This window comes from Symphalangus syndactylus, chromosome 19, assembly GCF_028878055.3.
Source record: "Symphalangus syndactylus isolate Jambi chromosome 19, NHGRI_mSymSyn1-v2.1_pri, whole genome shotgun sequence".
NCBI classification, from domain to species: Eukaryota; Metazoa; Chordata; class Mammalia; order Primates; family Hylobatidae; genus Symphalangus; species Symphalangus syndactylus.
In genome coordinates, this window is record NC_072434.2 from 51329288 (window position 1) to 51356740 (window position 27453).

General features: G+C 40.1%; 1 protein-coding gene across 5 annotated transcripts in view; it reads right to left on the bottom strand.

Annotated features, from left to right (window-relative positions):
* NFIA (nuclear factor I A) overlaps positions 1 to 27453 on the bottom strand; it is a 386956-nt gene that overhangs the window by 58065 nt on the left and 301438 nt on the right. For 4 of the 5 annotated variants that reach the window (XM_063613343.1, XM_055234470.2, XM_055234468.2 and 1 more), the window contains 2 exons: positions 22926 to 23054; positions 337 to 515 (listed from right to left, as the gene is read on the bottom strand). In XM_063613343.1, coding sequence (XP_063469413.1) covers positions 337 to 515; positions 22926 to 23054 — 308 coding nt within the window. The remainder of the gene's footprint in view (positions 1 to 336; positions 516 to 22925; positions 23055 to 27453) is intronic. The other variant, XM_063613342.1, reaches the window with a different exon arrangement.

A 27453-nucleotide genomic window follows, 5' to 3' on the forward strand; every position in this document is an offset into this window, starting at 1 on the left:
TTTCTATTTTGTTAACTGTATGAGCCCTGGGGTGAGAATGCACGAGGTGGAATGACCAGCCCACAGAACTTAGAAGGTTATATAGTTCACCCTTGAGCTGATTTATATCCATAAACTTGACAGTTGCAAACTTAACACAAACACTGTTTTTAAACCCTGACTAATCACTCTTAGACCAAGTTAACTTTCCCACAATCTAGAATAAATATGACATTTGCCTGCAGTCAGTCAGCACAACATTAGAGCACAATGTCACATGATCATAAGGTCTCCCCTTGTTATTTTTTATATTCGGCTAACATTTCTAAAGAAATGGAAAAAAAGAGGTTTCCTTACATTGAGGAACCCCACCTGTCCAGCCTGCTGACCAGCATCAGGGCAGACAAGTTGGACAAATTCTTTCAGCGTCTCCTGAGGGTGATAGCGGATGGCTGGGTGTGAGAAGTAAGGCCCAGGCTGCTGGATAATGGGTGATGTTGGGAAATGAAGAGTCGATGGTGTTGCATGCGGACTTGCTGCAGGAAAAGAAAACATCAGGGTTATGAAAAGAAAGACCTGCTTTGTCACAGTTGAACCCGATTCAACTTCCTCCTTTATTTCTCTTCCTGGCCCGATTCACAATATTGCTCATGTGACTGAATTTAACACTGGATAGGTCTGACAGATTTTCTTCCTTAAGGCTCTAAGACAAACATGGAGGTTAGATTAGGGTAGAGTTTCGAGCTGTCTTTCTATTTTCAGTGGACATGAGTTATAAAGGCATTAATAATCCTTGGTGAGGCTGAAGATTATTCATTACCTTAAGAGCCTTTTTAATGAAGCAAGCAATAAAAAATGTATTTGGTAGATTAGACCTGACTTAACTGACATTACATATGACAAATTCTAGTTTGCACATATGGATCCCCTTTCACGCTGAGCTATCCATAGACAATAATTCATTGTTAAAGCTCTTATACCCCTTTCAAGGAAATTTCTAGGGACTAATTCAGGATGAAAATTTTTTGAAGTATGTAGTAAATGATCACTTAATGAACCCATGCAATTTGGGTGCCTCACTTTACACGGATGGTTTATGTCGCCTTCAGATGCCATTTCAAAGCCAAACTCAGAAATGCATATATGTTAGAGCAGGGGAACCCTCAGGGTAAGCATGCAGTGACCCCTGCTAAAATGTTGGCCCTGTGCCCATAAAAACTGCTAAAAGACTCAGACAACTACTACTCCCTTACATTTGAACCCTGGTAAACTTCATGTGAACAAGATCACATTAGATTAAAAAAACTTAAGTGAGGTGCCTAATAACTTCTCTAAGAGAACTTTTGCCCTTGAATTAGAAGGATGATTGATAAAACTGGCTGGAGGATAAGAGCAGTGCATGGGAAGGCTGAAGATATTCAAACCAAGTCAAGCCAAGATAGCAGCTCTTGCTTCTCAATGAGAGCCAGAGAAACCTCTCCCAAATTAGAGGAGATGAGAGTATTTATCTTTCCTTTACTTTCTTTGGTTTAAATCTTTAAACTAAAAATCACAGGAATGTCCACATTTTGGAAAATAAGACCTTTCTAATACCAAGAATGACTCATAATACTGAAGAGAAACCCAGTAAGACAGGCCACCACTTCTACCACTATCCCACTTGCATGGCTAAGGGCTGTGAAAAAGGATGCACCTGTATTAGTTGCTGGGCATGGGTTCTTTGTTCCCTACTGGGATCTCCTCATGATTGGGGCACTTTCTGACTAATGACTGAAATGGCTCATGCTATAGGGTTCAGAGTGACATCTGTAGTTTTCAAAAAGACTGGAAATGGGCGATTGGAGTGGAAGCAACTTTCCAATCCATGTCTTGCAGGTGGTCTGGTGAAACCTTTTAATTCATGCAATCTTTAATCTGCCCAATAAATATTCATAGGCTCCTACTATGGGCTCAAGAAACAAATCTGAGCCAAAACAGATGAAATTTTGCCATCGGTCATACAATTGAGGATTTCTCAAACATAACTTATTTGAATCAGAATTTTCATTACCTTCTCCTCTCAAGCTTACACTTCTCCCAGTCTTCTCCATCTTCGTAAATAGCTTTTCCACCCACTGCAATATCCCCAGAACTGAGTCTGGCACTCAATAAATATTTGTTGAATGTGCAGCGAATGACTGAATAAACAGAGGTTAATAAGATAATCATACCATTAAACATAGAATAAAATTTGCTAAAACCAAAACTTGGTTTCTCCACCTGGTCAAGAGCCAGGGAGCTTTTAGAAAAATTGGTAAAACTGGCCTGGTACGGTGGCTTATGCCTGTAATCCCAGCACTTTGGGAGGCCGAGGCAGGCGGATCACAAGGTCAGGAGATCGAGACCACCCTGGCTAACATGGTGAAACCCCATCTCTACTAAAAATACAAAAAAATTAGCCACGTGTGGTGGCAGATGCCTGTAGTTCCAGCTACTCCAGAGGCTGAGGCAGGAGAATGGCATGAACCTGAGAGGCAGATCTTGCAGTGAGCTGAGATTGTGCCACTGCACTCTAGCCTGGGCGACAGAGGGAGACTCCGTCTCAAAAAAAAGAAAGAAGAAAAAAAAAGAAAAATGAGTAAAACTTAGGACTTCCTACAATGAATGATAAATCTTGGAATCTATTGTTATTGCTGAGTTAAAACCCACAAGCTAAAAAGTTAAATGGCTCTAGTCATCTCTTACTCTGCAAATTATGCCATTGGCTTTAAAGAATCAAAGGAATTTTTTCATCCAACATGGTACAGTCCTCCATGCTGGTGGCAAAAAACTTTTACTCAGTACCCTGCATCTGATGGAATAGTCACTAGTTAAGGACAGAATGTGATATTTCCCAAACTGGGCTGAGAATATACTGAGCCTAACAAAACAAAACACTCAACTTTTGCAGGATGTCAAACACAAAGGTGCCAATTCTGCTGACAAGAGCCCCTGGTAGGCTGACCTTGAAGATAAAGTGCCACTGCCTCAGGTGCTCAATGGAAAGTGATGGGTAATTGTTAGATTATGAAATCATGGTGGCCAACAGAGAATGCTGCCCAAAAAAGAAATTCACTTGAGCAAAGATCAAGCAGAACTGATCTTTAAAGAAACGAGATAGAAGAAATAACTCAAAAGCACCCTGTCATCTCCCCATTAACTGTTAATAAACATCCTTTCCCTCATTTTGTTGTTGTTAAATACGTAAAAGACAATCATTAGCAACTTAAATTTAGACCTTTATTTTTTATTTTACTAAAAACAATTTATTCACCATTTCCTTGTGGAATAGAGTTTAACACAAACACAAGAACATATGGTACTATGTGGAATTAATTCTACAATGACTGATTTATAAGAATCAATTAATTCTTAATTAATACCAGGAAATCATTTAGCCTGTAGTTTCAAATTAGGCAATTGCCGAGTCTGCATTTTAAAGGGTCATCCTTTGCAACCCTTACTTTCTCATGCTTTGGACTTTCTGGTTCAGTCATCAGTTCACTGTGCAACTGGAGAGAAATCATTCAAGATCCTGAACCTTCATTTCTTCAAACAGAAAATAGTTACGTTACTGACATCACAAAGCTCTAGCAATTATTATTAAATAGATGCTGTTTCTCTGGATAACCTGCTATTCCTTTTCTACCAGACAATGAAACCCACTGAAACTCAGAATTAAGATTTCATCAATGCCTGCCTAACTTTGTTTTTCTTCTCTCCTATTTCTTGTTTTCTCTCTTCATCTTGGATGTTTTTACTGTACCTAAGTTTTTATTTGTCTCAAATCATTTTAGAAAAAGCCATTGGGGTTAAATCAATTAAAGAGTAAAATTCATCAACTATATTTGGAGATGGCCAGATCAGGCTTTATAGAAAAAAACTACCATTATGAATTTGGCGTGATGCTAAGGGAATGCACAAAGAATGGTATGAGTCCAGATTTTTGACGAAGAAAAACATGTCTTATGGATGTGTGTGTGTGAGTAGTTGACATGATAAAAAATTATAGCACATTATGTAAATGCATATTTAGATCCTTTAAAATGTGCATTATTTACTTGAGAGTCAATAAAGGCTTTTCTCAAGTGGTTATAGTTTATTGCAGTGCATCCATCTGTATCCACATTGATGTTAATACAATTTTGTGTATTAAAAGACACTACAAAACTGGCTGCTTCCGGCATCTAATACTGTTAGTACCCTAGGCCAGGAGCAGCAGAGAGTGTCAGAAACACTTCACTCCTGATGGATCCCACTACTAGTTTAAACTTTAACGAGTGGCCAGACTTGTTTAAAACAACTGTTTGGGCTTTTCACAAAGAACACAAATAAGATAGGAAGGAAGGAAATTTGATCAGGTTTCTTTGGCTGCAATGGCACTGCCTACACATCCTGAACAAAGTAGCCACAACGAAAGAAACAGAGAGCCAGAATTTCCCAAAGGGTGTAATACTCAGCTATTTATTACAAAATGATCATATTACTGGATACTTTAAAAAACGAAAGCAGGTCAGTCAGGTTGGTTTACTTGTTCACTCCCTCCCCACCAGTCCAGCAGCCCACCAGTTCTTGAAAATCCTCTCTTGGTTTTAGTTTGAAGGAGAAAAAGTTAAAAATTCAAACAATTGAAAAAATACATATACATGTTTAACTCAAAAATGCTTCTTCCGTTAAAAGCAGAATTTATTAAGACCGAGAAAGGAGAAGGTCAAGATCATTATTGTATTATTGGATATGTTGCGAGACGTCTGTAATACAACCAGTGATTCTTGGTCTGAGAGTCCACTATGGGGAGGAGGTCTTGTAGACACACAGAGTGCTCTTAAGAGGAGTCAGAACTAGTTAGGAAATCTAAGCGTGGGCCATATGAAATAAGATGGTATCAGGGAGCTGTGTCCAGACAAGCTTGGAATCTTGCATTTTTCTGCTTTTATAAGTCTTAGGGAAGAAAAAGAGATAGAAGAAGAAAGTAATCTCTTAGTATTTCCAGTAGTTTTTCTCAAGCTCAACCTCCAAGAACTCTAATAACTCTCACACATTTTCCCTCAAACCAAAATTTTATGGGTTGAAATATGTTCTTCTGTATTATAACCCTGACATTGCCTTAATTGCTTTATTCCTTGTCCATGAACCGTTGCAGATTCTCACACACTGGACAGAGACTTGGATTCTTTTCACGTTAGCTTTTGCTTTCTGGCATCAGCCTTTAAATCCCAGTCTCTCTTCTATGGGAGGCTCCAAAGAAAAGCTGTCAAGAGAGCAACACAAACAATAAAATCTAATCCTCCTTCAGGCGCAGTGTGCTCTTAAGGCAGTGTTATATACAGGCTTCTTCCCTCACAAGAGCGAATAATCACTCCTCAGCCCTGGCATCTGCAAAACTTCACAGTCTTGGTGTGAATCAATACAAAGGCAGTGGCAACAGGTGAGATTCCAAACAGTTTTTCTCTGTTAGCGCCATTATAAGAAAAACCTTCTTATCTGTCTTCAGAAATAAGATGTTCTTTAGATGAAAGTTACCATTTCCATAGAGTAAGGGTGGCATTAAGAACTCTTGACTACTCATAATTAGAAGTAAAAATTTGTAATACGGCAAAGCTTCCAAAGGAAAAGAAAATCAAAGAAAAAAATCCCACTTAAAAAACAAAAGATTTCCATAAGGGTAAATAGAACTTAAAAATGGCTTGGGTTGTCAACTGCTATGTATCTTGCTTCTTCAGAAATTCAAAACCACACTATATAACACCATTATACCCTACCTAAAGCTGAGAAATCTATCTTAATGGTCCATAGCCCTAATTTATAAATCATGCATGAATCAGGCCTGCCATTTATGAAAGCTGAGAAGTTTGGAGTTATGGGATTTATTTTAACAGAGACACAAGGAAAGAAGAATTGGCAATGGTTTTCAAACCTTTAAGAGGTGATGTCTTTTCTAAATAACAAAGCTTTTTACTCAAGGTGAGCCAAGGTTTTTCAAAACACTGGGTACATATCTTTTAACATCACGAAGATGCACGTGAAAGGATCCAGACATGTCAATTGAAATACATGACATTGCTTGATAGCTTGCAAAACACCCATGTTTTTGTATTACTGCTACCAGACAAAGTAACTTTATGCCACGATTAGTTTCCAAGATGGCTGATAGAGTCTATTCCACTTGAATTGAGGGGATTTTCTAAGAGATCAAATTCTAATGTCTTTTGGAAAAACAGAAAGAAAAAGAAAGACCCACACAAGAAAACGGAAGGCCAAAGTCTTTTAAAATTTTTACCTAGATCAATTTTAGCTACTTCAAGACCTTTGTTGCTGAAGGCCCTGGCTAAACCAGGAGTTGGCAAACATTTTCTGTAAAGACCAGATACTAAATAGTTTAGACTTTGCAGGCTATTATGGTCTCTGTTGCAAGTGCTCAACTCCGCTGCTACGGTGCAGAAGCAGTCATAGACATTACATAAACAAATGAGTGCGGCTGTGTTCCAGTAAAACTTTATTTTCAAATACAGGCAAAGGGCTATTGGACCTGCGGGCCCAGCCATAGTTTTCCAGTCCCTGGTGTAGACCCACAAAATTCTTGTTCACTCTCCAAGCACCTGCTGTGCTCTGTGAGTCAGACACCTGACAATCACTACTAATTCCACCTCAGCTTTCTGAAGCTTTCCAAAGCAATCTGGTCGCCTTTGATATCTCATTAACTCTCCATGGTAGCCTTTTGATTGTCTGTCTTCACCATTACTTAACATGCCTTGGTCTGTGCTGGCTGACCACATCCGTGTGTGTGTGTGTATAATTCTAAGTGAAACATATGACTCAGAAAAGCAGTGCAGTACAATATAAGGACCAGGGCTTTGGAGTCAGATAGACATGAGTTTAAATTCTAAGCTCTATCACTTACGAGCTATGCTTCAGGTTGCTGAGCTTCTCTACAACTCAGTTTTGGCATCTGTCTAATGGGGCTAATAATACCTCATAGAGCTGTTGTGAAGATTAAATGAGACAATGTATATAAGGCACATGGCGCAGTTTCTGACCACACAATTAAGTGATCGATAGCTTCTTTTGTAGTATGATAGTACTATCATAGACAAGAATGGGACAGGCAATGAATACACTGAAATTTGCTCCTGTGTGCTAGGACCTGTTCTGATTGTAGAATACATGAAAGAAAGGAGTGGTGGAACAAGAGGTACTGGTTGCTCGCCTGTCTCTTGGACAAAAAAGTACATAAATATTGACAAAATGGTATATACTATCAGTATGGATATGACATGAGGGCCTTGAAAATAATTCCACAAACAACAAAACGAAAAGTAAAAGCCACAATAGCAGTAGCAACAGTCTTGACCTAATAATCATGGATACCATAGATATCTAAGTAAAGATAAAAGTTCTTTAAAGACCTAGACAAATAAAGAGTCTTTGCTGACCAAATATACTGTGAATTCCTGCCTTTAGTTAAATTTCAGACTGTGAGACTTAACCCAGAAGCTTAGAACTATGGGGCCATCTCCCTTTAGATGCTATTTTTCACTTAGACCTACAATCCTTGAGTGTCCATACTGACCTCCCTCTTCACCATGTAGGCCCCTGCCAACCGGGCATTATTATTATTATTTTTTTTTTGGAGACAGAGTCTCACTCTGTCACCTAGGATGGAGTGTAGTGGCGCAATCTCTGCTCACTGCAACCTCCGCCTTCCGGGTTCAAGCAATTCTCCTGCCTTAGGCTCCCGAGTAGCTGGGACTACAGGTGCCTGCCATCACACCTGGCTAATTTTTGAATTTTTTTAGTAGAGACGGGGTTTCACCATGTTGCCCAGCGTGGTCTTGAACTCCTGAGCTCAGGCAATCTACCTGCCTCCGCCTCCGAGTGCTAGGACTACAGGCACGAGCCACAATCAGCATGGCCTCCCCACGGCCTCCCAAAACATGGAAACAGTGGAAATCTCTATCATTTCCCTTGAAAGTCCCATCGTGTTAGTTATTGGGAGTTTGCTTATCAGAAATCTAATACATATTGACTACTAGAAACACTTTTCGGCTGGGTGTGATGGCTCACACCTGTAACCCCAGCTCCTCAGAAGGCTGAGGCAGGAGAATCACTTGAGCCCAGGAGTTTGAGACCACCCTGGGCAATACAGTGAGATCTCATCTCTACGAAAATTTTTTAAAATGTAGCCAGGTGTTGTGGCAGGTGCCTGTAATCCCAGTTACTTGGAGGCTGTGGTGGGAGGATTGCTTAAGCCCAGGAGTTTGAGGCTGCAGTGAGCCATGATCACGCCACTGCACTCTAGCCTGGGTGACAGAGCAAGACCCTATATCTAAAAAACCAACCAACAAATGAAAACACAGTAACAGAAACAAATGCTTTTCAGAAGATCTAGGGCATTTTTAGGAATATTTTCAGACTAGATAAAGGGACTTGGGTTTTAACTTAGTTTCTGCCACTACCTGGCATATTATAAATGTGGGTGGCTTCTCTCTCACTAAGTCTCTCTTCTCACAATAAGCAGCTTGAACTAAATATTCTCTGAAGCTCATCTAGTTTAAGCTCTAGTGGATGTATAGAATTCAGTCTCTGGGATTACGTTTACAAATAGTACAACTGATCCATAAAAATAAAATTAAAATCCAAAAATCGAAATAAGGAAGCCTTTTAAAACAAATTATTTAAAAAATGTTTATGGGATATTAAGTTATACGGTATATCTAGACTCAGTCTTTAAGATACTTTGGCTTTGGGGAGACTGTAATATTTAGAGTTTAAAAAACCCTGAGTGTGCTACTTTAAGCTCTGTGAAATAGAGCCCCAGCCTTTGTCCCGACAGGGCCTCTTTGAATCAAAATTGACCATATTCTCACACTAATTGCCTAAGCTTCCATGATGGCTGACGTGAAATGTGTTCAAACGCCACGCAACAGCTGTGATTATTGGAAATATTTAGCGTGATGGTTTAATAGGCAAAGTTGACAAGAATCCAGTTCCATGAGGGGAACTTGAACTTTTACGTAACATGTAAGCGATACTACTGTGAGACTAAATGAAGAATGAAAAACAAATCAAAACAATTACTTAAGAAGAAAACTAACCACCATAGATTGGATGATTCCAGAGATTAACAGAAAAAGGGAGGGAATCATCCAATGACCTGTTGGAAGTGAAATGGAATTACAAACTGCAGTCCTGTGAAAGAGGACTTCAAAAAACAAGATCCATGCAGATGCTTCTTAGATAAAGACCAAGTGCTGGATCTAGGCTGCTGCAAGTCTTTCCCCGCATTAAAAAAAAAAAAAAAAAAAAAAAAAAACCCACAGAAAATAAGCAGACAGAAAAGCAAATCTCATAACGAACATAAAGCCATGGGTTATTTTGCAGCATTTCTCTCCATCAAATTGTCAGATTTATACTGAAATGGAAGCCTCTATTTCTGTGCAACATGATTACTAAAGCATAGGCTACTTCTCTCTCTCTCTCTCTCTCTCTCTCTCTCTCTTTCTGAGACAGGGTTTTGCTCTGTCACCCAGGTTGGAGTGCAGTGATGCAATCTAGGTTCACTGCAACCTCTGCTTCCCGGGCTCAAGCGATCCTCCCACCTCAGCCTCCCAAGTGGCTGAGACTACAAGCATGTGCCACCACGCCTGGCTAATTTTTATATTTTTAGTAGAGATGGGGTTTCATTGTCACCAGGCTGGTTGCAAACTCCTGAACTCAAATGATCCACCTGCCTTGGTCTCCCAACATGTTGGGATTACAGGTGTGAGCCACCACTCCCAGCCAAAGACTACTTTCAAGGCATCCTCCTGAACTTGAAGTATCTTCCTAAATTCACCCCATAGGATTTGAGGATTAATCCTACTGTGGGTAAACTTCACACAAGGAATGGAATAAGCAACAGGATAATCAGTCTAGTGATTAAAGTCAGGGGACCAAGTTTTCATTCCAGCTTGGGTATCGACTAGCAAGATGCCAGCCTCCTATATTCCTTAGTGTCTTCTACTACAAAATGAGCTTGACTCTTCTGGCTTTAAAATCATTCACTCCCTGTGTTAATCTGGGCAAAGTTATTTAACATTTCCAAACCTACATTTTCTTATCTTTAAATTTCTTATCTTTAAATAGTAGCAGCAATTGGTCAGGCATGGTGGCTCACGCCTGTAATCCCAGCACTTTGGGAGGCTGAGGCAGGCAGATCACAAGGTCAGTATTTCGAGAGCAGCCTGGTCAACATGGTGAAACCCCATCTCTACTAAAAATACAAAAAATTAGCCAGGCGTGGTGGCGTGTACCTGTAGTCCCAGATACTCAGGAGGCTGAGGTAGAAGAATTGCTTGAACATGGAAGGCAGAGGTTGCAGTGAGCCGAGACTGTGCCACTGCACTCCAGCCTGGGCAACAGAGCAAGACTCTGTCTGGGGGGGGAGGGGAGAAAGAATAGCGCAATTTAAAAGGCTTTTCTGAGGATTAGAATTAATGTACACAGGTGCCTCATTCATAGTAGAATCACCCATTCAACAAATGTGTTGAGAATCTCCTGTGTGCCAAACAGCATGCTAGACTCTGGGTTATTTAATATTCTTAGGATTGTTTTTAGAATAAATTGAGATACATGAAAAGTAATCTGGATTATACAATGCAATGAGGCAACACCAGCTAATTTAGAATCAAGAGCCGAACTGTTTTCAAGTGACCCTGGGGGTCTGTGGCAGGAACAAGCCACAGCTAGTGAGTAAGCTGAGCCCATTGGCCAGTGCTCAGGCCAGCTTTGCTGTTATCTCCTGGGGGTAGCTATTGTTTTTGCCTGCCCAGCAGTTCTTCGCCCCTTCTTCTGGAAACAGAGCTCTAATGTTTCTTTGGGGAACTCTCTGTCCCTCAGCCTCAGCCTATGTGGTTAGGGTGGACTTAACCCACTGACTCCATGGGTGGACAGGGAAGCTGGGTCACACCAATGAGGCACTCCATTGTCTTTTAAACATAAGGGTTGTTTTAAAAGTGAGCAAATGACCCAAACCCAGATGATCAGAATCATAAGCATCCAGGAGTAGGCCGTTCCCTAGATCTATTGTTGAAAAGTTGCTCTTTTTTCTCTTGGGATTATTAAATTGGTGGAAATTAAGCCTGGAGCTGCTCACACTATCTGGGCCACAGTCTGAGGATATTAGGCCTAAGAATAAAGCTCACACAGAGAATAGCAGACCTGGGTGGGGGTGGTGGGGGTGGGGTTGGGGAGGGGGAGAGACAGGGAGAGAAAGAGGGAGAGAGAGGGAGAGGGAGAGGGGTGGAGAGAGACAGAGAGAGAGCGCGAGCAAGCGCAAGAGAGCAAGAACTTTCTGAAGGTAGCATCTGAACACCTGACTCCATGTCTACCTGCAGCCATATACCCCTGGACTTTTCAGTTACATAAACTAATCCATCACTTGCTTCTGGGGGAGTGGAGGAAAGGCAAAGCAATTTGGCTGGGTTTCTTTCATTTGTAAGAATCTTTCACTAGAACAAATATGTGTTAACATATCTACTGTTCATGACCTGGTATGTGACAATTCCACAACTCTTACTATGATACTCAGGAATGTGGAGATTCAGAAAGATCTAGACATATCTCTCAGGGATACCAAAGTTCTAAAAATTCACACTGCATACCAACAAAAAAGACCCATACATCCTGACATAAGTACATCCAAATCTCTGCAAATATTTCAAACAGCTTGCTATAGTATTCCTCCATCTTCTTTAATTCCCTGCATATTAATCTCATCACAGGTGTAATCATTTGTCTAATATCTGTCTGTTCTGCTAGATTGGAAGAGCAGGACTGGCTGATCTAGCTTGTTCATTTGGGCCCAGCATAGTGCTTGGCAGATAATAAGCGCCCAATAATTATTTGCCAAATTGACTCTTACAAACAACAGATTCTTGTAAACAACAAAGGTGCATATCCCTTTAGGAAGAGCCATGCCTGAATGAAGGCAGGTCAGAGCAAAGCCTGGACCATGGCTAAGGAGCTACCCCTTACTCAAGAGGGGCTGCTTGCTCCACTGGAAAGGCTCCCCCACCCTGTGCTTCCAAGGGTACAAGAGCGATGGGAGGGGTAACAGGGCTTGCTCACGTCCCCGTGGCCACATCTCTTCTAGGCAAATGTGGCTTCTCCCCGAGAGGGGGACACATTGTTCCTTCTGGACCACCACGAGCAGGTAGAAAGAGAGAACTGGGGATGGGGAGTGAGGAACGAAAGAATCATCGCAAGAGAACCACATACAAAAACACACAAAAACAAACAGCAGTACGGGGATGGGAGAATCTGAGAGATAATGAACATGTATGTATTGGATGCCTACTGTATACTGAGCTTTTTCCATGAGTCATCTCACTTGCCCTCCCAGAAAGCCTTTCCAATTTGGGACAGGTGGGAAAACAAAGACCAGCAGAGAATAAGTGACTTGGAGAAGCTGACATAGAACCCAAGTGGCCATCCAGGATCTAAATTCTATTCTGTCTGACTCCAAAGCCCACGCTCTTTTCATTGCCCTCTGCTGCTCCCATTTATTTTTCAGAGGTCAAACGATTTATTTGCTTTCAGATTTTTTTTTTTTTTTTTGCTCATAGGCCCCTTATTATTGTAATAGAAGCTGGCAATTCTGATGATCCTGAGATGTGTTTTGTGCATAAGAAAAAGGAATTTTTTTCAGGGGGAAAAAGCAGCTACCATTCAATATGAAGAAATGGCAAATGTAAATTTACTGCCAAAATATGAAGTTTAAAAAACATTCCATACGTGTGGGTGACTAAATATGCTAGTTTCAATAACACAAAGGATGCAGCCTGGAATGGGCGACTCTTAGTGATACTGCAAGCACATTAATAGGGCCATACATTCCCATTTCCAGTATCAGCACTCACCCCTCCTTTCCTACACGGATGATAAGCTGATACTACATAAACATTGTTAAAGCTACAGTCCCATGCTATAGTAATTCACTTAACTTTAACATGATTTATGGTTATGTCAATAGGGGAGGTTGAAAACCCTGCACTGAAGCTTAAATGTGAGCTTCATATTTAAAACAGTAATTGTGTGTGTATATGTGTGTGTGTGTGTGTGTGTGTGTGAGAGAGAGAGAGAGAGAGAGAGAGACAGAGAGAGAGAGGGAGAGGCAGAAGAAACCATTCCACATAAAGAGGAGATACAAGTTCAATCTTGAATTTTTTATTCTATGCTGAAAAAAGGAAAATAAATAATGAGTCTATACATGGAATCAACTTTAGATAAAGAACAGGGCTTATCTGATTATGCGAGGTACAGTCCAAGCGCACGATACCAGGAAGTCTTAAAATGAGGGGGTTTCTAAGTAACCTTGCTCAGAAGCACTGCCTTCACTATGTATGGATATGTGGTCTATGCCTGTGTGTGCCTGTGTGCACACGTGCGCCAGTGGGGCACACAGGCCTGCCTGTGACTGAGAGGGACAGAGAGAAAGGGGCAAAGGAATTCCAAGGGAAAGCAGCTTCTTTTGTGAAGATGAGTTTAAATCCAGGTCCCCTGGGTTAATCACCCTATTCTCTTCAGCACTCACCCTGGAGGCCCTTTGCCTCTTTAAGAGATTAAGGAGCCAAGTGGTCTCACTGCTCTAACCTGTCCTCCCAGGGACAACATATTAACATGATTCCACTACGGAAGAGCTCTCTTCAGAAGTTTGCTGCAGGGATGACAAATTAACCCAGCAGGGTGTCCCACACATCTATCACAGTACAAATTATTAGTGTAATAGAGCTTTTAGTTGTGCATTTATCTAGTAATTATTGAATGTTACACAAACCCAAGCTGAGCAGCCATGGCCCTTTATGAGGGTGGCTCGGTGGGTGGCCTTACAGTTAATTTAGGATAGTTCTCCACTAGGCAGTTCACTTGCAGACAAATTAGCTAAACAGCCTTCTCCTTTAAATATTTTCCACGTCACAGTGAAACTCTTTACAATACAATAAAGGTACAGTTTTAATTACACGCTTCCTGACTTTTGTTTAGTTGTGGTTTTAAAACATTTGCTGGCACTCTTTTTTCCTTTGGCTGGGCAGGAATAGCTGGTTCTAAGTATCTGGCTAATGAATTTAATAATTTCCTGAACTGGGACTTAAAGGACCTTTGCAAAAAAAAGAAAAAAAGCTGCTTTTTTTCTTTAGTGTCCTGCGACTTCGAATCCCATCCACAACGCTGCCCATTAGGCTAGGCACTGGCACTTGAACTAACCCAGAACGAGGCTCACAAGGCCTCTTGCTTCTCTGTTCCACGCTCCTCAAAGGTAGTACTTGTTAGGTCTACGAGGCCTGCATTTGAAAATCAATTCTGGCAATTCTTCTTGGAGAAAGGCAACGTAATGTTTTCTCAAGTGACATACTCCAGTAATAAATAAACACCGTGCATCTGTTGGCAGATTATTTCAGCGCCTTGTTAGCAACAGGTACCTAATTGCTTCTCATTTTCCTGTGATGATTCAATTGCACTAAACCAGGAGAGACAAATTAGATTCAGTGGATCACCAGCATGTTCTACAACTAAGTTAAAAGCTTTCCTAAGAGGCAAAGAAGTTTGTGGATGTGATAGGAGAAAGATGAACAAACCTAGCACTTGGGGGCCTAGGCCAGGGGAGGGGGTGCCACAATTACAGTAGTAGTGAAATGCCAGGGGACGTTCCTTCTGGAGAGACCTTAGTTTGGAGAGAAAAACTTAAAATGCCACAGCAAATATTTTACAAATAGGGGACCAAATAATTTTGAGCTCATTTCTCTTAAGGTCTATCAAGGTAGATCTTCATTAAAACCAAACATATATTAGGCTGGGCATGGTGGCACATGCCTGCCAGAATCAAGGCAATTTTACTTCTAAACTGCCTTCGTGTGTGTGTGTGTGTGTGTGTGTGTGTGTGTGTGTGTGTTTGACTCATAAAGAAGTGGGGTTTAACCTTGTGTTTGCATTTTGTATGTCTTAAATCCTCAGTACTTAGTTATCTAAGTGCATGACTTATTTGCTGTTGTAATCCCAGCACTTTGGAAGGTTAAGGCAGGAGGGTTGCTTGAGCCCAGGAGTTCGAGACCAGCCTAGGTAACATAGTGAGACCCTGTCTCTACAAAAAAATTTTAAAAATTAACTAGGCATAGTGGCATGCGCCTGTAGTCCCAGCTACTTGGAATGCTGAGGCTGGAGGATCCCTTGAGCCTAGGAGGTCGAGGCTGCGGTGAGCTGTGATCAAGTCACTGCACTCTAGCCTGGGTGTCAGAGAGAGACCCTGTCTCAAAACAAACAAACAAACAAATAAACAGTCAAATATATACTGAGCACTTAAACATGCTATGCCTCTTTCTATGTGCTGCTGAATACATGCATTTGAATATTATATTACTACACAGTGGAGAAGGAAAGAACTTCCTATTATTCTCAAACTTTCTGTTTCTTCAATCAAATCCATGAATTCAATCATTCATTTATTTGACAGTTATTTATTGAGTGCTTTCCTTATGCCGGGCACAAGGCGGAGGGATTCAGAGATAAATGATAAAGATGTGGTCCTTGCCCTAATAGGCCCTGCCATCTAGTGATGACTGTCACCCTCCTATTTTACCTCTCCTTCCCCGCTCCTCTATTATTGTCTATGCATATTATGAATCCACACTCCTCTAACCTTTCTTGGTGACCCCAACTTCCTGAAAGGTGATCTTAATTCTCATAATTCTCTGCAGTATATTTTTCTTGGCCAAACTGGGAGATATTGTTAACTTCAGACCCTCAGATGTTTCATCACTGAGAGCAAGATCCCTGTTTGGGCCAGGAGGATCATGGACTTAGAGAGGTTTATAGAGCATATAAACTTCTGACTATCTCTCCAAACAGAAACTGGAATGATTCTTTGAAAGCTGCACAATAAATCTCTGGTTTATAAGGCGATTGCTTTAGTGTATCTTAGGCGTATTTTCGGAATCAAGGCAATTTTACTTCTAAACTCCCATCGTGTATTTTTTTTTTTGACTCATAAAGAGGTGGGGGTTTAACCTCATGTTTGCATTTTGTATGTCTGAATTCTTCGGTACTTAGTTATCTAACAGCATGATTTATTTGCTGTTGTTCTGTTTTGCACGCCCATAATGTGAAGGCAAACTGTTTGACAGTAGCGGTTAGGTCTTCTGTGTGTCTGGACTTGCATAGTGCCAGATGCCACTGTAGTTGTCCACAAGGATGTCCTTCCTCTCATTTTCTACCGCACCCTGTGCTTCTAGCACAGCAATGCAACTGCTGGTTTCCTTGTCCTCTAGTCCTCCAGGAGGCAAGCACTCTATGGACAGAATCCATGCTTCTCTTGTTCACTCTGCTACTAGAGCATCTTGTACACTGTAAGAGCCTGAGAAATATTTGTGGAAAAAAATTAGTGGGTCCCCAGATAGTAATAGGTATCTGCAAGCTAATACAATATTGAAAAAAGCCAAGCTGACCTCAAAAATTGTCTCTAAAGTGGCGTGCACCTAAGAGAAACCCTGAATTTACCAGTAGCAAGGACTTATGGACTAATAAAAAAGGCTAAGTGATTAGTTTATTGCTGCTATTAAAAAAAAAACTCAGTGTGATGGCACAGGTTATGTTATGATTATCGAAAGATCTAGATGGATATGTTATGACTTTGACTCATAAAAAAATGTGAAAACAAAGTAATTGTTTAAATAAATGCAGTTAATTTCTCCCAGTCAGGGGAGAAAAAGGTAGAAACTACTGACATGGTGAAAAAGGCACTGAACTAGAGACTTGATTTCTGGACTTGGTTCTGGCTCAGATTTCTCTTCTGTAAAAATAATGGGGAATATGTTGCTAACTGTCAACCAGCATATTTATCCCCTATTTACCCACTGATAAAACCTTAATTTTTATAGAGAGTGGCCATATGCTCAGCTAAAAATTTAGAGTTTCCAGCCTCCCTTGCAGCTACAGGTGATCATGGGACATAGTCTGATTGTGTTGCAGAAGATCCTATGAAAAAGTGGCAGGATAAGCTGACAGGTCCTTTTTGCCCTCACCTTTTCCCTTCTTTCTGCCTGGCAGTCATAAGGCAGGGGTGCAGTGCCCATGCTGTGACCTCATAAAAACAACCCACTGAAACATGGCTAGGAGAAGAAATCTCAATCCCTGATGGCACTGCAAGTGCCACCCTAACAGCCTTGAATCACATACTTGCTTTTTTTTGTTGTTGTTTTTTGAGACAGGGTCTTTCTCTGTTGCCCAGGCTGGAGTGCCATCATAGCTCACTGCAGCCTCAAATTCCTGGGCTCAAGCAATCCTCCCACCTCAGCCTCCCGAGTATCTAGGACCCCAGGTGTCTACCACTATGTTCTCCTAATTTTAAAAAATTTTTGTAGTGATAGGGTCTTGCTGTGTTGCCCAGGCTGGTCTCAAACACCTAGCCTCAAGTGCTTCCTGCCTCAGCCTCCTGAAGTGCTGGGATTACAAGTGTGAGTCACCATACCTAGCCACATACTTGTTTTTGTATGAGAAAAATGTGACTCCTTATTTTCTTAAGCCATTGTTCAGATATTCTGTTACTTTCAGCCAAAAACAATCTTCACTGATACTGGGAACGCATTATACCAAAAGATTCCCAGACCATAACTCTTTCAATTACTTTCAATTGTGCTGCCCAATGCGGATCATGTAGGCTGCTCCCTGTTCCTAAATCTCTAAGGCACAGAATTGCTTTACTTAGTGCAGAGTATTTAAATAAAGTATCATTCATTATCTTCTTAATTCTTCAAAATAGCAAAGATTTTAAGCAAAAAGGTAAGTTTCAAGAAGATCTAAACCTTCAAGAAATTTTAAGATGTAACTGATGATTACTCTAAATAATTCTCTAACAAGTTAGACCCTTCAGATCATCAACTAGGCAAACTTACAATTCTTGAAAAGGCAAAGGGATGAAGAAAGATTTCTTTTTTCAATTATCATGAATAAGACAAATAGTCATGAGTAAATACTTTATTAAGGTTACAATTTTAAGTAGTGGTAAAAGAAAGTCGTTGAAAGCCCAATCTTTCAGCTTAAAGTGCACAGTAATTATACTAATGTATAACAATGTACAAATGCCTCTACTGAAATTTAATATCTTCCCCCTACCGATAGGATATTCCCAAATAACCTCTTTACCTAATTCTAACCACACAGAGAAACCGGTGGTAAAGTATTGTCCCCATGGTACAGATGGCCAAACTGAGGCCACAAGGTTAAGTGATTTATCAAAGCCACAAAGAAAGCCAATATCAGAGAGGGGATTCATTTTAAGAAACCACATGTCTCTACCTTTACACTGTAAACAGGGAAGTGGTTAGAACAACATAAAGCAAGCCCATAGCTCTTAATAGCAAAGCTCTACTTAGAGAGTCTTGCATAAGTTTTCTTTGGATGCAACGCCATGGTTCTCCCACATCTTGGACATTTCTTACAAGGAACTACTGCATGAACTATCACACATTTATCACCCTTGGCACTTCTGAAGAAATGAAAACTCATCAGGGTCAGAGAGGGGATAAATGTCTCCTGTGTGCATTTATATGCAATTTGACTACTTTTATTCATTCAACCAATATTTGAGCATAAAACCCACTGTGTGAGGCACAACAAAGATAGTGAAATGTCTAAGTTAGAGATCCTTCCCTTTGGAGGTTCTCCTCTAGGAGACATGTAGATTAACTAACAAGGCCAGATGAGGTTGGTGGAGTCAATGTGCAGACACGAAAGGCAGCAGGAGCTTAAGCAGTGTGAGATGATGGCAAGCTGGGTGGAGGAGAGGAGGTTTGACTTTGAAAGTAGTGCTTGAGCTGATCTGGGGGATGGGCAGAATGTTGCTGGGTGAAGGCAATAGGGACAGCATGATACTTTCAAAGCCTGGGTGAAAAAGGATTATTTAATTGTATGACCCGCGTGCATACTGTACTTCCAGGCACTGTGCAAATGACTACAAATACATGATTTCCTTTGCTCCTAACATAATACAATTCTTTTGAGTTAGAGATGAGAAACTTTTGGTTCAGAGAGAAAAGCAATGTGCCAAGTAGTGGACAGAGATTCAGACACCAGCCTATCTGACCCCCTGAGATTTTGTGCTTAACCACTGCTATAGGCTGAATGTCTGTGGCCCTCTAGGATCCATATCTTGAAATCCTAACCCCCAATGTGATGGTAATAGGTAGCAGGGCCTTTGGGAGGTGATTAGGTCACAGGGTGGGGCCCTCACGAATAGGATTAGTGCCTTTATGAAAGAGACCCTAGAGAGCGACCCTGCCCCTTCTGCCATGTGAGGACACAGCAAGAAGATGCCATCTATGAACCAGGAAGTGGGCCCTCACCAGACACAGAAGCTGCCAGAGCCTTGATCTTGGACTTCTAGCCTCCAGAACTGTCAGCAATATATTTCTGTTGTTTATAGGCCACCCAGTCTATGGTGTTCTGTTCTGGCAGTCAAAACAGACAAAGACAACCGCTGTGCTATGCTACCTCCCTTCAACGCCCTGTGTTTCTCCCTTTGCTTTGCAATCTTAAGAGAGAGATTTTCTTTGTAAAAGGTGGCCATGAAATTTCCAAATGTAGCTTATGTTTGCAGCCAAAAGTAAGGCCCTTGTGTTTTCAGTGAGGTGACCTTGATTTGCTGTAGCTCTGTAAAATCTCACTTCCATTCTGAGCGTGGATGTGTATTGGACAGTTATTGCTTACTAACTGGTGCTAGTCTAGTTGAGGCATTCCTGTGATAAATGCTAGGGAAGGCAGCAGAAGCCTCGCAACCTAGTGCTAACCAGAGAGCAGTCAATGGCCTCTGTGATCCCTGCCCCATGCCCTGGGGACCTGATAAAGGACATTCTTTTCTTTTCTTCAAGACCCTTTTAAAGTTTGGTTCTCTGGATTATCTAATAATTTACTATTTTGGGTTGTGGCAACTTTGCCCAATACAAGGAGTGTCAGAGGTTGAAATCTCCTTTATGCACACATGTGACATCAATTCCACACTGACTCTTGCAGCTATACTCTTCCTCCTCAATTTTGGTCTCATCTTCCTAAAACACCAAGTCTTACTCCCAAATGTGGTATCATTCCAAGCATTAGCTTTCCAACTAGTTCAGAGAGAAATGAAGGAAATTACAGTACCCATAGCAAATAAATAATGAGGCTGAATTCCAACCTTTTAAAAATATCTTAGCCAGAAAAATGTCTTACGTTAGCCTATCTCAATTCTTATGATTCTTACCACAAAGAGGCAACTGAAGTTTCATCTCAACTACTCCAATTCCCTTCACCAGACCACTAAGCGGGGTGGGACACGGTAAGAACGGGTACCTGAGTAGACTTTCCAGAAAGGAGAGCCGAGGATGCTGGGAGCCATCTTGAATTCTGGTGAAAACAAAGAATCTTTGGTATTCCATAATTCTTACACTAGGCATCTTTCTCTTTTCCTCAAACACAATTTTATGAATGAATATGAATAGATTGGAACTTGTTATGCTGTGAGCTAAGGAGGTCCACTCTGGTTCAACCCAGCGTGGGTCATTTTAGAAAACGTGCTTAGTCATCTAGCATGAAGAAGCTCTCAACCTGTACCCATATGGAAGTGCTCATGACAATAATTTCTAGAACTACAGTTTTAAGGCAAGACACACATTAGACACTCTTAATATTTACTGACTAATGATAATATATACAGATTGCATTATGCTCTTCATGGAATCTCCACAAATACTGTTTTATTGTTGTTTCTGTATAAGAATACAAGATTGGGAGGAAAGGGTCATTCATTATTAGTATTGTACCCACTGTACTGATGACGACATTAAAAAACCCAGAAGGTGAGTGGGAAGGAAAAGAGAGGGAGCCTACCCAGCTCTCCTGATTGCTGGCATACTGTTCTTCTCAGTTCTTACTAACTTACCACACTACAAATCTTTCCTTTGCTTAGGATGGCCCTTCATTTATCTAAGCATCTTTTAAGATTTGACTTCAAGTTATTTATACTTTGAAGTCTCTTTTTTTTTTTTTTTGAGATGGAGTCTTGCTCTGTTGCCCAGGCTGGAGTGCAGTGGCACCATCTTGGCTCACTGCAGCCTCTGCCTCCTGGGTTCAAGCGATTCTCCTGCCTCAGCCTCACAGGTAGCTGGGATTTACAGGCGTGTGCCACCACACCTGGCTAATTTTTTTTGTATTTTTAGTACAGATGGGGTTTCACCATGTTGGCCAGGCTGATCTTGAATTCCTGAGCTCAAGTGATCTGCCCGCCTCAGAAAGTGCTAGGATTACAGGCGTGAGCCACTGTGCCCGGCCCATCATCTTTTACTTGCTTATTTCTTTGTGTGCCTCTCTTCTGCAGTAGATAACATGCTCTGTGAGGACAGGAACCACTGGTCCCAGTGTCTATAGAGGCACTCAGTAAATCCTTGTTTGAAGAGTGAATGAACCTCCATGGTCCCCCCAATACCGAGCTCCTGCAGGAACTTTTACCATTCAGTTAGCATTTAGAATATGTTAACTTGACCCCAAACAGATGAAAAACAACACATGCCTCATCTCCTTCAGGCCATAAATATTCTGACTAAAAGGGCTTTATATCTCTGATCCCCCACTACAGTTTATATGCTCAATGAGTGTTAACTATGAGGATAACATCTTAATACTATTTAATAAGCCTCATTCTGGGACCTGATAATCTAATTCTGATGCAGGTTTTCAAATTATGTATCGATGGTAAGCCTCTCTGACTATACCACACATACACACAAATGAAAGAAGGGATCTTGAGAAAGTTCTACCAATGATCACAAGATGTTTAAAGATGAAGCAAGTAAGTTTCATAATTATGGATAAAGAAGTTGCTTCCCACAGTGGTCAAAATGCTTACTTTCTTCACTATAACTCCCATGTGTGCACCGGACAGCCCTCTTACCTGCCACATTTCCCTGAGATGCACACAGAGCACATTCATAAAGGGATTCAGATTGGTGGGGCTAACATTGAGATTAATGCAAGAAACATCAGTTTCCCCAGGTATATGTCAAAGCAGACAAGAGATCATAACTTTCTAGGATGTTTTATGAAACCAGCTGGTAGATCACAGACCTACCTAAAAGAAAATCTGATAAAGGAAAGTAAACGTGGCTACAATTATTCGTACTCCTACTGTGGGAGTTTCATAAACAAAATAATAAATATTTTTATCTTGCAATAAGATCAAGTTAAGTGATTTGCTGACATTCTCTTGAGGCTTAAGGCTTGTCTTTAATGCGAAATACAAATCATATTTCTTGTGGACACATTTTAATAATAAACTTAAAAGCATATGAGATAAAAATAATGAAAACATTGCAATGAAAACCAGACAAACTATCTACCACTTCAAAAGGAGTGAATGAAGACTGCTCGTCAACACCCTGATGCAAACAACCTCAACATAAAATGCCACATATTGAAATCAGGTTTTATGGAAAGAGAGTCAGCAGGGATGAGAAAAAGCTACTACTTGAAAACAGGTAATTGACCACATAGAAATATACTCACCCAATGCATGCATGTGTGCACGCGTGTGCACGCACACACACACACACTCTGTCTCACACACACACACACAACTTGTAGAACAGATTTGATTTTGGTTCAATTTAAGTTACTTCCCATCCTTCTGCAAAAATCTCACTGGCAAACAGAAAACAGATTTGGTCCCTTTTCGCCTTAGGAAAGGACAAAAAATTTGATGCCAAATCTCTTTGGTCTCTAAAATTCCAAGGCTGCCCCCAAGGGTAAGAAATTGGAACACTCACTGCCTCACAAGTGTTCAGGGGGAGTCCTCATTGTCTCTCATTTTGCTACTTGGGTCCAAAGGCCATGATATAAGCACAACCAAGGGTGCCTGTGGAGCAGCTCACCTCTGGGTCCTGTAATGACAGGTCGGTGATGCTGTGTGAACGCCGTTCCCAGGGAGGAGGTCTGTGAAGGGGAGGGGCTGCTGAAACCAGACTTCTCCGACTTCTTCAGTGTGGTTGGAGATGGCATTCCTGGTAAGAAGGATCAACTGGTAAGTACACTTTAATTGATGGAACAATGATTTGTGCAACCCAAAAGATAACATTTAAAGAATTAAAAACAAACAAAAAGAGGAATCCACCTGTGAATGAAAAAGATGCTTTGAATTGCTTTGCATTTGTCACAGGAACAAGGAGGTGACAGAATAGTCCCCTGATAAGTCGGTCTGTATTTGATTTCAATTTATTCTAATTAATCACAGTCCATTTTTGGGTTATTGGTCCTCTCTAATAATACAGGGTTCAACTTTTCCAGTGTTTCTAGAAGTTGCTGCTTGTGTCTGTGACCTCTGGGACTCCCAAAAAGGAGACCATCTATGCTTATGAAGACTTCACATGCAATCGATTCATCTTGTTGGTTACCTTGCTTTGACACCAAATCACTTTCTCCATATTTTAAATAATTTGGCTGTTTTAACATAAGAATACCCTCAACAATGGCAACTTAGTTGTTTATTCAATGAATTCTTTAGAGTAGAAAAAAAGAAAAAAGAAAAGTAAAAAAATCTTAAATGCCCTACAATTGGGGACTGGTTAAATAAGTATGGTATAACCAATGTAAACAATACTGTAAAAGAGTAATGACGTGGCAAAACATTTATAATACAATGTTAATTGAAAAAGGCAATTACAAAATAGGATGTTACAGTATGACACCATTGAAAAGGCTATTTCAATGCACAGAGAAAGAACTGGAAGGCAATATGCATAAACTATAATGGTAGTTCTCTCTCTGTATTGAATTTGGGTGATTTTCATTGCCTTCGTTTTGCTTACCTGTCTTTTCTGTGATGAACATATATTGCTTTCATGTTAATACAATAAAAGCTTATTTTTAAAAATAGTACTTTCATTATTGCGTCTAAGGTTTTCACAGCATTTCCAGCATAGAAAATGCTTTGGGAAGAAAATAATGGAGAAACAGTTCCTTGTAATTACTGGATTTGTAATGTTCTCAGCAACCACGCTGACATACCCAACTGGAGGCATCTATCAGTTTGGTAGGGTGCCAATTAAAACAATGAAAATTTGGATATAAAAATAAAAGAAAGGACTCCTAGTCTCTGCATCAGGGGACAAATTTGGGCTCTCTTAAGGTTGTAGCATGAAACTGGTCTGCACTGATGTTAAAAGAACCAAATTCCATTTTACTTATACATGTTTACATGTGCTGTGTTCTGCCCATGACCAGAGAATTATTTGGGTGAACTGGAAAAGTAAGTAATAAAAATCATAATGACATTAACATGTAACTGTTATGGAGTACCATGTACTGTGCCAAGCACTTTATAGGTATAGATCTTTCCAGAAATTTAGTTAGTTTTGCTTGTATCTAAATATGTCCCTATAATTTCTGATGACAGATTTCCTTAACGCAATTCTACAACATGACCTTTGAGTATGACTCAGACTCTATAAGGACAGAGTCCTTGTCTGCTTTGTTCCCCTCTATGTCCAAGATCTCCAAGGGTCTGAAACACCCAAATGATCTGAAAAGATATTTAAACTACTTGTGCAGGTCTCAGCTTTATCTGTAGCTTCTTGAATAGATGCTTAAACACAGCAAAGCTTAGAATTTTAACCCCAAGAAAGAAAAATTAAAAATTGGTAAACACATTTGCATAGTCAGATATAAGTACAACATAGAGTGGTATGTGATTTCATACTAATTTGACAATTTGAATCAGATCCTTTCTAGATCAATATCCAAGTGATTTGAATTAAAAATGAAGTAATTAAGTCAAGTGACTAGTTATATTTGTTGCTTGCTGAATCAGTAACCAGTCACACCATATCAAAGTTCTAATGTAGGATGCACTGAGATTTTGGGTGAACATTCACTGCAAGTAACCTAACCTAAGGTATCATCATGTAATTACACTAAGGAGGAGATTTCAAATAAAAAAAATGAAAGAAATAAAAAGCTACCAAAATGTAAACAAATCTCCCAACTCATTTAAACCTTTTTGTGTAGACCAATTTATAGGCTGCCAACCATTCCACTGATTTAACTTTAGTCCAATGCCTGAACTACATGTCATAAAACAGAAACAGAACGGATAATTAAAACAAAAATCAAAACTTTAAAGGTGGCAGATTTTTTTTTTTTTCAGATAATGGAATCACTGATGAAATCCAGTATCCTAACTAATCTTATTGATGATAGCAAATGGCTGGACTCAAGAAAAAGTTATGATTTCTTTGAAAAATTCATGTTTTCTAATTCATGCCATTCTAAATACTGCAGAAATACTGACATGATTGAAATCCACTATTTATGCTTCTAAAAGGAATTACAAGTAAAATTTGGGCAATAACAAGTATCAAGAATGACCAAGTTGGTAAACGAGTTCAAAAATAGCAAAATTTAAATCTTCTTTGCAAGGGTTAAAGAGGGAAGAAATACTGTCAGCATGCAGGAACAACCAGCCAAACTATGTATAATCTTCTAAATTTATCACAGTCAAGTAATATGAACCCTAAGGCTGTCATGAATCTCAAAATTACTTTGTGTTTTCAATTTTTAAAGACTCATATTGGGCACATTTCCTTATTATACACTTTAATATTTTCTCTACATGCATAATGTATGTTTTGGTTAATTTGTTTTATATATTTAATTGATCAGATGAAATTCCAAAATGCTAGTAAACTGCTCTCTGTTAAAAGCTACAGAACATTAATCTTGGCTTTTATTTTTGAAATCAAATTTGGTTCTGTACATTACTTTAAAAATAAACTTCTTTTTAAAATCTCTTTTGCCAATTATTTATGCACAACTGTTACAAGATTACTGTATGGATTAATGACTGATTGGCTCTCTTTTAATGAATTAAAACTTTAATTTCAATGTATTTTCTAGAAGTACCAGATTTTTTAAAAAAGATTACAGATGAAGTAATCCTACCCCTTTTCTGGAGGAAATGGAATATTACTTCGAAGTTCAATGCAGAAAAATAAAGAATTTTGTAGAATGAGAAGCAGAAATCTAGCATAATGTTTTGTTTCAATGGGGCATTTCAACCTTTTGATTGGTACAAAAAAACCCAATGAGAATAAATAGAATTGGAGAAACATGTCAAGAAGGCCTGTGGCTTGTCACTGGTTTTCTAAACATCCAGAATTTTTGAATTTTGAATTTCCCTCTAGTCTGCCATTTTTTTCTAAGCTACATGAGTCATTCCAAATTGTGTTCAGTAGACAAGGGCAAACATATATGGGATTCTAGTCATGTAGCGGCTTTCATCTCTGGAGGCACTTGTAAGTGCAAAATTCGACAAGAAAACCTTGAAAATACAGGTCAAATGCACTATTCACAAAGATTCCTTCAAATTCATCATTGGTATTTGTGGTAGTCAGGCTGGGCTGGTGGCTCATGTCTATAATCCGAGCACTGTGGGAGGCTGAGACAGGAGGATTGCTTCAGGCCAGGAGTTCGAGACCAGCCTGGACAATATAGTGAAACCTTATCTCTACAAAAAATTAATTTTTAAAAGTTAGCTGAGGCCAGGCATGGTGGGAGGCCAGCACTTTGGATTACACACGGTGTAATCCCAGCACTTTGGGAGGCCAAGGTGGGCAGATCACAAGGTCAAGAGATTGAGACCATCCCGGCCAACATGGTGAAACCCCATCTCTACTAAAAATACAAAAATTAGCTGGGCGTGGTGACATGCGCCTGTAGTCCCAGCTACTCAGGACGTGGAGGCAGGAGGATTGCTTGAACCTGGGAGGCGGAGGTTGCAATCAGCCCAGATCATGCTACTGCACTCCAGCCTGCTGACAGAGCAAGATACCATCTCAAAAAAAAAAAACAAAAAACAAAAAAAAAAGTTAGCTGAGTGTGGTGGTATATGCCTACAGTCCCAGCTACTCAGAAGGCTGAGGCAGGAGGATCACATGAACCCAGGAGTTTATGAGCTATAATCACACCACTGCACTCCAGCCTGGGCAACAGAGAGAGACCTTATCTTGAAAAAAAAATTGTGGTACTCAGAATTCTAAGATGGCTTCCTAGTTCCCAGTCTTGTATAATGATGCCTTATATAATCCTCTCCTCTTGCGTGTGTGAGATACTTGTGAATATGATAAATGTCATTCTTGTGAATAGGTTATATTATACCGCAAAGGTGATTATATTGACTAGGTTATGTTATATTGCAAAAGACTTCTACAGATATAATTAAGGTCCCCAGTCAGGTGAGTTTGAATTAAGGAAAAATACATTATCCCTGGCAGGCCTGACCTAATCAGGGGAGCCTTGTATAAAAGGAATTAGAAGTCAGAGAGATTCTTCTTCAGGCTTTGAAGAAGTCAGCTGCCATATTGTGAAAGGGCCTGTGACAGCCACATGGCAAGGAACTGCAGGGGC